The 12,477-nt window shown below is 37.8% G+C and overlaps 1 protein-coding gene across 2 annotated transcripts in view; it reads left to right on the forward strand.

The window, feature by feature from the left end:
- flt4 (fms related receptor tyrosine kinase 4) overlaps positions 1-12,477 on the forward strand; it is a 60,680-nt gene that overhangs the window by 23,145 nt on the left and 25,058 nt on the right. For both annotated transcript variants that reach the window (XM_081611395.1, XM_008419919.3), the window contains exons 3-10: positions 133-407; positions 5,328-5,461; positions 5,570-5,732; positions 7,462-7,601; positions 7,683-7,854; positions 9,552-9,669; positions 9,834-10,018; positions 11,366-11,531. In XM_081611395.1, coding sequence (XP_081467521.1) covers positions 133-407; positions 5,328-5,461; positions 5,570-5,732; positions 7,462-7,601; positions 7,683-7,854; positions 9,552-9,669; positions 9,834-10,018; positions 11,366-11,531 — 1,353 coding nt within the window. The remainder of the gene's footprint in view (positions 1-132; positions 408-5,327; positions 5,462-5,569; positions 5,733-7,461; positions 7,602-7,682; positions 7,855-9,551; positions 9,670-9,833; positions 10,019-11,365; positions 11,532-12,477) is intronic.

A 12,477-nucleotide genomic window follows, 5' to 3' on the forward strand; every position in this document is an offset into this window, starting at 1 on the left:
AAAACAACATGCACTTCACTCACTGTGACTGTTGCAAAAGTTTAATTCTAACCAGTTTGTTCTGATATTAAAGCAATGATTTGTAAATAGCTATATCCTAAAAGTTATGTTTTTGGATGCTCTTTTTCTCAGGGGACAGCGCACTCTGGCCTGGACTTGGCCGGACGAAACGCTGATTGGGCAGGAGCTCACAGATCGCCAGCAACAATTTCAGACCACCGGGTCACTCAGTCAGAGGACGATCTTCATCAGCGAATGTCCCGGGCAGAATGGGCAGCAGTACTGCAAGAGGCTGGTCCTGCACGGCACGCAGGGCAAAGACACTGGCTACTACCGCTGCCATTACAAGGACATTAAAGAGGTCATTGATGGCACCACTGCTGTCAGGATTTACGCTTTTGTTAGAGGTGAGCCACACTAACTCAGCACAGGTACACACCCCAGAGGGACTCCAGAAAGTTGCTAAATGCGTCTCCACCAGGGGTGTAATGAGTCCTGACATGAGGTCTTGCAATATCAAAATGTCCAAATATTTCTCATGAAAGTGAAATCTACCGGTATCTAGTGGTAATTTCAGTATGGCAGGAAGTAATCAAAGAGTCAGAGTAAATATGGCGCTGGCTGTTAACGCTTGAATTATTAAAGACATTCCCAACACCTTTACATCTCTTTGTCAGTCAGGATTGTAGAAAAACTGTTGACAGATGCAAGATACATTTTCTTTATGATCTATATCATCTTTGCACAGAGTTTATGTTTTGGTTTAAAAAAAAATCAGCCAACTTTTTGCAATCTCTTAAGTTTATCTTCCTAAAACCTATGCATATGTGAAAGGGCCAGTAAATTTATAGCGATGGATAAACAACACACATGCTCCAAGCTCCCTCTTTGGTAAAACCTAATGCTGATTCCTGCTAGATGATAATAAAAACAAGAATGTGATTTTTGGGTTCAGTGTTTAATACTCGTGTTTCTTTCTCATGTAATTCAAAGGTAATTGAGCAAAATGCAAGATAATTATGACAATTACATTTTCTGTTTTGACATCTTACGTCAAGCCATTTTTCTTTTCAACTCAGAAACAATAATCCTTTTTTTTTTTCCGAAGGATGTAGTTTTCCCTCCATGACTGAGCAGAACCTCCAGCTATTTGCTCCGGTTATCTTTGGGTGGTCCGCAGGAAAACTGGAGCTTCATTGAAACAGAATATCTGTTTGAATATTACTTATATATTACAATATCAAAGCCACTGCTGTATTATTAAAACTGGAAGTTGTTGAGTTAGGCTCTGTAACATCCTGGATGCTGGCAGTATTAAAGTTTCGGAAATTAGAGATTTGAAGCCTTTGATAAAAACAATAATAATCCGTCTATTCAGTTTTTTTTTTCCCCCCACAATGATTCGTCGTGTCTTATGAATTTCAAAGTAATCAAACTGATAACTGCTCCACATTTTTCTGCCAACAGCTTTTTTTTGTTTTTTTCCTGCTGCTTTCACATCGTGTCACACAGATGATTCACAGCCAAGATTTTAGACTTGAAACCCGGCTTTCGGGGCTTATCTCTTTATTTTGCTTTGCTCTGCGCGCTGTGGCAGAGATGTGCGAGGTCCGTCAGGAAAAAACAAAACAATACAAAAAATAACAGATGATTGTCATGTAGGGATGCCCCGCTGTCCAGACCGCTCATGTGAAGCGCCTGTTTATCCCCACCGACAAGGTGCCAAAACAGCTGCCGCAGATCTAACGAGCGCGTTGATCAGAAACAGATGTAATGGCAGCAATAAATTAAACCCAGCGGGTGGTGGGATGAGAGGCAGCGCACATGGATTCAATTAGACTGGCAGATGTCCACCATACAAGCTGTCTGCACCGTCTGATGTCCACCAAACTCTCACACTCTCAGCTTCTTTCTGAGCAAACTCAGAAAGAAGCTGATTCCTACCTAACACAATCGCTTTTATGCTTTATAACATTAAACTAACATTATAATAAATGATATTTAATAAATAAGCTTGTAAGTCCTACTGTTCAATCTGAACAAACTAACTAAATTCAGTCTTTTGCTTTGAATCGACATGTATGAGTTGATTCAGCAGTAAACCTATCGGGTTTCACCGAGGTGACGTTCTTGGTCAGACCAAAGTTTTAAATTACTCTCCTTGTGAAACTTGTATGTGATTTCAGCTGTGTGCCGTCAAACATTTCTGTGCTGAAATATTCATTGTCTGCCAAGCTCTGGGTCTGGGAGCGATCTTGTTTAGTGGGTGTTTTAGTATTATCTGCAGGCATTTATGGTGCCATCAATAAAACGTAATCTCCCAGTGTGCTTTAACTCATGCGGCTTGCGGAGATGATGGAGTCAGCTTTGACCCGGCCCTCCAGCGCAGGTGCCAAACAAGAGTTTGCTCATAAACAGTGTCTTGTTAGAGTTTTCAGACTCCCTGGACATTTTTTATTTCTCACAAACTTTGATGTATTTTACTGAGATTTGATGTGATAGAGCAAAACATCAGAAAACTATTCCATCCATTTGTAGTCCATAGCCACCAGTCCATCACAGAGATTTGTGTTCACTACTCATTTAATTTAATGCAACTTTACCTAATGAGTAAACAGAGTTCACTGGTGTGCGATTCATTTATTAAGAAGTTTTGGTGCATGGTCACAGTTTGGAAATGTGAAGAGCAAGAAGTGGGACGACAAGCAGCTAAGATCCTGAGGTCAGAAGTTGAAACCCAAAGCTGCACCCAGGACCAAATAGACTCTGTTTATGGGGCTGGTACTCCACACTCTTCCCCAGCTGGTGTATAAGAAGATAATCCGTGAGAATAATAATATGAAATTAATGCTCAAAGATGCTCTCTGTTCAGTTTGACTTCACTGTAATAACAGCAAAAAGGTGGTTCAATGAAGTGTTAACACTTAGGGGTTAAATGAAAATTCTCACCACACTTTCCAGATTATTTGTAAAAATTTCACCTGCAATTTTACTTTCTAATGTGTTTAAAATCCCAATTTTTTTAAATTCAATACAAGTACATCTCTGTGTCTATAACAATAATCGTATCTTAGTTGCTCCCTTCTTTTAGAGAAAATATACAATGTTAATTGATGCCTTTAGGCTTAGGGACTTGTTACTCAGAGAGCCAATACTTTGATGCTTTAACTTTGTGATTTTAAATTATTTTCTGTATGAAAACAAGGAATAATCTCGCCTAATTTTACACTGTCTAACAGCTATGAGTTGTACTATTTATCTTCAATTTGATGTCACCGATCACAGTCATTCAGGGTTTTTTTTTGTTTCTTTTGGACCACATTTCTTCTTCTAAAGATGATTGCTCCCACTATCCAGCTTTAAGTAATGTGTTGGACATCTCTACTAGTAGTTTCTGCAACCTCCTTAGATGTTTTCTCTGCTTGACGTCAATGGTTAGACTAACATGACCTCAGAATGTGTCTCTTCACATAGTTGTTTAATAAGTTAGAGCCACTCATTGCATCAGACAGGGTTAAAAAAAAACTTGCTACCAGATGGAAGAAAGTTGTCCATGCAGTAAGTATCCAACAGGAAGCTCATATATTTTTTCCTCAGTTAAATTCTGGTGACAATTTTTTTTTTGCCCAGGCAGTGTATGAAGTGCTTCTATTGAGAAATAGGTCATTGTAAGGTTCTGATTAATTTTAGGATCACTTGTAGCATACATCCTGATTACATCACCAACTGTGCTGATTGGAGCCTAATTCTGGCTGTTCACTTATCGTCAAGTAGCTTTCTTCTGCTACTGAGAAATCTCACATTTTTCCACTTACGACAGTAATTTTTTTTCCCCCAGCCATTACACAGATGTGATAAGATTATTCAAAGAGATTAAAAAATTAGCCTCTTCTTGGTGTTTCAACTGTTCTCAGATCGTTTCATAAAAGAGGGTGAATAAGGAAACCGCAGGTGTGCTCAGAAATCACTGGCTCTCCAACTCATTTGTTCATAATTTTTTAGAGTTTAGCCTTCGATGTGACAGAAGAAGACACTTGTGGCGCTGACTTCGGTAATCCAAAGAATTACTCAGAGGAAGTGCAAAATCTGATGCCCAGTTTTGTAAAGCTCTGACTTGTACATACAGATTATCTTTCCAGTCTTTGTTTGAAAGCAAATAATATTTTTTGAACTACCACAATGGCATAACATTTACAGCATAATACAATGACGATGTCTTACATCTAGTCCAAATCAATCATATTCCCTCAGCAATATCTGCAAAACTAAACCCTTCTTTGATTTACCAAACAGATTGAAAAACATAACTCTTAACAGCTGAAAAAGAAGATGTGCTGCATGTCACCAGATTTTCCTTTCATCAGGATCATTTCAAATTAAATAACAGCTGCGTCTGACTTCCTGTTTGTGATGAAAAAGCTCTGATTTGCTTTTGTGTCAGATTGTTAAATAATATACTCATTTATTATACTAAAGTGGGAGAAATTACATCATTATGTGTGAAAAATTTCCCCAACATCTCAAAACAAAGACAACCTGATTACAAAGTTTATGTTTTAAATTGACAAAATTTGTGAAGCACTTGCCTGCTGACCTTTCAAAGCACTTTGAACTAGAGTCGTATTTATCAAGATGCACCAATTCATACACCAGCTTTTCTGTCAGTAGGCAATTTAGAGTTACATCAACATATGTGCGGCAGAAAGCTGAAATTGAACCCAAAGTTCACATATTACAAGAGAACCACTGTAACGTTGCATCCAGTATGATGTTTTTTCTCTGTGAATTAATGTTAAAATCTCAAGCCCCATGTATTATGTTTCTGCTTAGAGCTTCCTGTCATTTCAAGTAGATTTTGATTATGTGGTTGGATTTTTTGTTGTTGTTATTTTTGGCCAATCTTCTCTCAGCAGTATGAGTTTTTGTGTGATGTAAGCTGGTAATACGATGCCTGAGATCTCCTCAAACACTTTCAGCTACATTGAGTGAGGTGGTAAAACAAAACAAAAAAGAGCCAAATGGCAGAGCTATTTTCCTGCAATAGACAACTTGGGGTGAAACTGTAGCAGGAGGGATTAAACCCTTTGGCTGCCTGTCTCTCAGCTGGCTTATAATAGCGGTTTTTAGTGCTATGTGCTGGATGGAGACAGACTGAGCTTCTGGTAATCGTAATGACCTCCATATACCGCCAGTCCACCGGGTGGGACATTATCAGGCCCAGGGAGATCTGTGTGTTCGTTCACAAAGTTACCCCAGTAATAGCTGCCATTACCCCGGCTGGTGTCAAGATTACCTCTCAACAGCTCTATGTTTCTGTTTTCCACCAGACCCTGCGCAGCCCTTCCTCATGAGAGGCGGATCCGGCAGCGAACTGGAGACCATTTACGTCACTCGCTCCGCCACGCACGTCATAGTGCCATGTCTGGTCACAATTCCTGATCTGAACGTCACCCTGCAGTCGGTATGCTTCCACCTTTTGTGTCACCCATTAAATCTGTCAAGTGTTTATAACAACAAAAATGTCAAATCTCTCTCTTCTTTTTTTTTTTTTGGATGTTTTCATTCACAGTATCCTCCAGGTCTGGAAACCAGGGGAATGAAGTGGGACAACAAGCTAGGCTGGTCCATTCCCAGATACTTCATTGACAGCACACCACTGATCATTGTAACATGCACCGCCGCACTGGAAGGCAAACTCTACTCTTCTGACAACTACTACATTCATACTACTGGTAAAAATGCACTACAAATTACGCACGGGCTAATATAAAATTCTCCTAATGGCAATTATAGTATAAAAAATTACCATGGTTTCACTGTATCATCGAATATTTATAACTTTATCTATACCACTAATATTCGATGAAGCAAAATAGTTTATTCTATTGAGATTAAGCATTTTTAGTGGTAATTATATGTTTTTCTTCTGAAACAAATCCCTATTTTCCATTGATCGGTCAGGCTATTTGCTCCAGCAGGACCAGCAATCAGCTGCTAAGCACAGTATTAGTTTTAGAACCTTAAAACGTACATTTTATTCAACTCAATAAATCAATTTTAAAATGACTTTCTTTTTTGTAGCATTGTCTCTCCTAAAAAACAGAAAGTGATTGATTGCCATTTATGGATAATCACTTTTCTGAAAACAACTTGGAGACAAAAATAGTTGCTTCAAAGCTATAACCTTTTAAAAACTGAGGAAAAATTAAGACTGGTAACCTGTTCATATGTGACCACTATATATATATATATATATATATATATAATATATAATATATAATATAATATATATATATATAATATATATATATATATATAATACATATAATATAATAGTTAATATGACACTATATATATATAGTGGTCATATAACATTTGCATTGTTGTCTTACAGTTTAGACAACAAATGCAAATTTGTCTAAACTGTAAGACTCTTTTACACTGTTGCCTTTCTTTGCAGTGGTGATGAAATATGTGAATTAAGCTTTGAACAGTTACATCCATATGAACTGGTAACCTGTTCATATGTGACCATATATATATATATATATATATTATATATTTTTTTTTATATATATATATTTATATTATATATATATATACAATGACTCATGTTCAGTCTCAACTTTAAGCTGAGATTTCATTGTCTGTTTTTGCTGAAAGGGAAATTAGAGGGGAAATCAGAGGTGGTGCTAAACTTACTGCTTAGTTGCAGAATAATTGTGTGCCAATGAGTCACTCAATTATGTCATAATTCAGAAAATGTCAAGACTTTTATTGAATCATGCCATTTCCTCAAAAACTACTCCCTTCTCTAAGTGGGACATAAGCAATTACGCCAGCAGAATGTGACAGGAAAAAATAAAGAAGGGAAGTCATGGTCACATTTTAGACATCTGACTTGATGAACTTTTTGCTGAAGTTCCCTCTCAATGTGAGTGGACTTTGAGGACCTTGGCCTGAGGCACTTTTCTCTGCAGTGGGAGATTATTCACCTCTTTCTTCAGAGGAGGAGAGGAAAGTCATACCCCGCTGCTGCCAGCCAAACATAATAGCTGCATCAGTCAGAGGAGAAACCGAGTCTTCACTCTGTGCACTAATGGGGTGTTTCAAACAATCAAGCAATCACAGTGTATTGCACAGACATCAGCGTCATTTCCACCGACTGCCAAAAGAGATGGGTTCTATATCAGCTTCCCTGGCCAGTGTCCAAAGCTTTCTCAGCTTCCCCCCACTAGACTTTACTCTATTCTACTTTGATTTGTCCCAGAAGCAGCTTGTCACATGAATGGAAACAGTGCAAAGTTGTAACGGACCGGCCTTTTATAGTAGCACGGCTTCTTTGGTCCAGAAGAAAGTAATTTCCTCCGGGCCCGTGAGGAGGACAGAAAAAAGCCGCTGACGATGTCACAGTGACCTTTCCCGCTGCCTCGTTCCCAATTTTTCCTTTTTCCCGGACAGGAAGTAAGATTTACGAAGTCAAGCTGTTTCCTGAGGAACCGGTAGAGTTGATGGTGGGGGAGGCTCTCACCCTGAACTGCACGGCGACAGTGGAGTTCGACACCGGGGTGGACATCCAGTGGTCTTATCCCGGTAAACAGGTACCTGGCAGACGCTGCGGTCAGAAGCTGAATATTTCAGCTGGTGCCTAATAATACCCACAATGTGCTTCTCCTCGACAGACAAACAGCTGGGCGGAGACCAAGCCCCAGCGAGAAGCTCTGTCTCATGCCACAGAGGCGGTTCAGGTCCTGACCATCCACTACGTCAACGTCACAGACACCGGACCGTACGTCTGCACTGTTACTAGCATGGAAAGAACAGAAATTCTCCAGACTCAAGTCATTGTTCATGGTGAGCAATGCAGAACACATCACTACAACAAACCGGTTTGTTTTGAAGGCTTCGAGATTCCAAGACGTTTGGCAATCTTTGAAAAATACCTAAAATTAAAACTCGACAAACATGCTAGCAACTCAGTGAAAGAGTTTTAGAAAGATGCTTTATCTACAAATGCAAAATGTTGTCTAAACTGTAAGACTCTTATTACACTGTTGCCTTTCTTTGCAGTGGTGGATGAAAATATGTGAAATTAAGCTTTGACATTGACTTTAGCATGCAAAATTTGAATTTTGCTTGAAGCTGTCATATATGTTTTTGTATATACCCCAAAAATTACTTAATCGTTTCTGAAATGCCATACCAATGATCCAACCATTTTGCTACATTATGCAGATGCTCCATCTGCACTGATTCACTCACCTTGCCATGCTGAGTGCTCGAGGTGACAGCAGCACAACCTGACATGTCTTGAGATTAATTTGGTTAATAATTATCTGTTTATATAAAACTTTTAACATTCATCCTAAGGTGGCCATGGGATACATAAATATAAATGTCACAGTAAGTGTTGCTTACATCTTCTTTGCAAAGCAGCAAATTGTAAATTTTTACAGGCTTTTTTAGAATATACATAAAATTTACAAAGAGGGAATATAAAAAGAGGGATGCATCTTAAGCAACACACATACCCCAAAGACACGGCAGGTCTCAATTCTGGTAAAAACAAACTTCGTTTCATCACATCTGAATCCATGTGAAAGATTTTTTTTTTATCATTATATGCTGTAAGAATATAGTCTGTAAAATTACAAACTTGGCCTGCACAAAATGAGGGGATCATGCAATTCCAATGTTATTTTTGAATGGCATGAGCCGCAATTAGTCCATGTTATTCTCATTCATCAACTCTCCACATGTGTGTATCTTACTGCTGGCCTCTGGAGCAGCATACAGGATAGTGTTTAGTTTTGATATGCCACTTGTATTATAATAAGCTACCAAATGTTACGGTCCAAGAAGTCAATGCAGTATTGAAAGTGGATATTGGCAATGCAACAATAATTTTGATTAATTATACTGTGGATCCCTCTTCCTTTCATCGCCTGAGCTTTCTACACATCTACGGATCACTGCGTTGCTTTTCCATGCATTCTCGTCCTGTTACTTAAAAAACAGAATCATAAATAAGAAAGCAAATATCAATTCTTAAGTTTACTCTTTTATTTAAATTCGTTACTTTTTTATGTAATTGAGGTGAAGCTTCATGCCTAACTCTTACATTTGATTTCATCATAGTATCCCACATATTTACAGTAAATACCATAAAGGGAATAGCAAATGTAAATGTTTTGCATAATTCCACAATTTCTTGTCCACATTACAAACTTGCAATGAAAAATGAGTTTAGTCGAAACTCGTCTTTTGTTGTTTTTGTTGCAAAAACAACAAAAGCAGAGGTCAGTCGTTGATCTCTGGAAATCAAACTGATATCTTTCACACAGATCTTCAGATTTATTCACAAATGCTGATGAAAGACTTTGCTTTCAAACCAAAGACGCGTTGAAGTGTGAAACCACAGCACGATGTGAAAAGACATCAATAAAAAACATTTGAAAATCCGGTCCACCGGGGTGAATGCCAGCCATTCACACGTAAAGTTTTTAAGGCCAGAAGTGCTTTATGTAAAAACTGAATGTCCTCAATTCCAGAAGGGCCATTTATCAACCTGGACTATACAGACGGGCCTGTGGTGGAGGTAACCGCTGGCCAGAAGTCCTTTAAATTGCAACTAAACGTGTCTGCCTTTCCCACACCTGAAACGCAATGGTAAGATAAGCCACTTTGGTGTGTTCACAGTAAAGCAATGGGATATTTTCAGAAGCATAATTAGCCCTGACATGGCTGCAATTTAGAGATTAACTGAGGGGGCAGAGCACCTGAGGAGCAGTGTGTTTTGTGCTGAGGCAGGTGTGTGTGTGTGACTTTTTCAGGTACAAAGATGGCATGCTGATAAACCAACGGGCGGAGTTCAAGAAGAAAAGGATAAGAATGCACTCTAACCACGCTTTGGAGATTAAAGATGTTTGTCAGGAGGATTCTGGTCTGTACACGGCGGTGCTGAAAAACAGTGTCGCTTTGCTAGAGAAGAGGCTAAACATCACTCTTGTTGTCAACGGTATGCACCTGCTGTTTCACTTTCTTCAAACGGATGTGTATCAGAGGCCGATGCTCCTGGCATTAAACTTTGAGTTCAATTTGGTTTGAAGTTTATTAGATACTGCAAGGTCACTGAACGATGAGGAGACTGAAAACGTTACAAAAATAGAAGTTAGGAATTTATAAGACCAGAATCATTGAACATCAATTCATCCCAATGAAATTTTAATAATAATAAAAAAAAAGTATATATATATATATATATATATATATATATATATATATATATATATATATATATATATATATATATATATATATATATTTTTATTTTTTTTTATTTTTTTTTTTTAAGGCCACAGCAACCCGTGTTTTAAATTAAGCTTTAAGATAATGTATGAAACTTCATGCGCAAAATAAAATATACTAGAGAAATATGAAAGCATTAAATCCACCGTTGGGTTTGCGTTCGCCTCCATGGTCGCTGGCCTCAGTGATGCTAGTATTTCTTCAATACAGTATGACGCTCGCATCATGTAATTGGCTGGGAGTTGAAATCTGACAACGATTGCTAATGTCTGTGACCTGAAGTAACCTTGCCATTTTTGTACAGCAAATTTTTAGACGCTGAATTTGAGACAGCAAATTTGAGCAAGTTGAATTTTTAGGACACTGAAAATATTGCATTTGAATTTTTAAAAGTTCAATTTTTTTATTGCTGATTCTTTTGACACTGAATATCTATATATATTGAAAATTTCATCACTTTGAAATAGGAATGTGAATTTTTTTAACAAATGAAAATTGCAAACATGTACAAATAATGACACTGATTTTTTATTTTAATTGAAAAAAAAATCAGTGAATGATACAACATTCAAGTTTCAGATGCATTTTTTATTCAAATTCTGATTGCTCATATTTACTTCCAACATTCTTTTTATTATTATTAGGCCAACTATTCAAAGTAACCTTACTGTAAATAAGCATCAAATGCAAAAGTGATGGTGGTGGAACATGCATAGACAAATCTAGTCCATTAAAATCCAGACAGTCTGTAGTTATACAATTGATTCTTTATTATTTGACTGTTAATTAGACTAAACTTTTCTTGGTTTACATTAAGTTATTTTGTATTTTTATGCACTCATTTTATTTGTTATAGGTCTATAAGAAAAAAAATATTCTAAAAATCAGTCACAGCTGAAATCAACAGGTCCGACCTCAAAGAAAACCGAAAATTGGTATCAGACATGTAGGAAAAGCCTTGGAGAAATTCAGGCTCCCGTTTTCTTGTTTCCTTCCACTGTGATTTTTTCCTGTCGCTGGCCTGTTGGGTTTACAGATCTGCTCTCCTGTTCTTCAGTTCCCCCAGAGATTTATGAGAAAAAAGCAGCTGCTCCATCCAGTCCTTATCGCATTGGCAGCAGCCAGACTCTGAAATGTACTGCCTACGGACTCCCTGCACCCAACATCAGCTGGCAGTGGAGAGCCTGGGGGCCCTGTGTCGTCAACAGCACTGAAAAAAGCCCGTAAGAAACACTTTTGTCTTCATCAAAAGTATATATATATATATAAAGATATATACGCTCTTTAAGCAGTTTGGGAGAAGGGGATGTTGGAATTGTATAAAATAAAATTTTACGGGGCACGGATGCAGATAAAACAGATTAATTTGCGTGTTAGAACAGCACATGAACTACTCTGGTGTGCTTTAGTTTGTCATGGTGATATATAAAACACATATATTCTTAGAGGGAAAAAACCCATAAACACCCCCAGACTTATCACAAAGCATTGCTCCGGGGTTTGTTTTTTTTTTTTTCCTGCCTCTATCTCCACTGAAGGGCACACACAGCATGATATAATAGATTTTCCAGACAGACCATATTTACTTTTGTTCCTATTTCTGTAAGCCGCCGTGTTATGCCTGCTTCCATTTGAAAGTCCTTCAGATAGCTATACACCTCCACCATCTTCCCCTCTAGGCTTAATTTCTGAAGCTTTCGCAGCTCTGACCTTTCTGAGCCACCCAGCGATGATGGCAGTATAGATACAGACGTATGGAAACACACAAGAGTAAGATGTTTTGTTAAAATTAAGTTTAAAATGCCCAGTTCATGTTCTTTGTCATGCATGGTGCATTTAAAGAAACATTCCATTGACAGTGACAGATGTATTTACATTTTGACCTTTTGTAGTGTATCCAAATTGAATTTTATTTTAAGTTGTAATGTAAAAAACGCTAGAGCTTTTGACTACCGCACTACGAACACTACAATGATTTTGAAATTAGCGGCTTCTTCTTTATGTACGAACATAAATCAAAAAGTTTAGACTTTTTAATTAATGTTTTTGGATGCATTAATAGTTTGACCTTTAGTTTCTGAGTAAGACAGAAGACCTTCATCTCTGCGAATGATGAAATTCAAGCTGTGCATTATGCAGATGAATTGCTGAGCGTAGCATCAATATTGG

Source organism: Poecilia reticulata, chromosome 10 (genome assembly GCF_904066995.2).
Source record: "Poecilia reticulata chromosome 10, P_reticulata-male-v2, whole genome shotgun sequence".
In the NCBI taxonomy this organism is placed as follows: domain Eukaryota; kingdom Metazoa; phylum Chordata; class Actinopteri; order Cyprinodontiformes; family Poeciliidae; genus Poecilia; species Poecilia reticulata.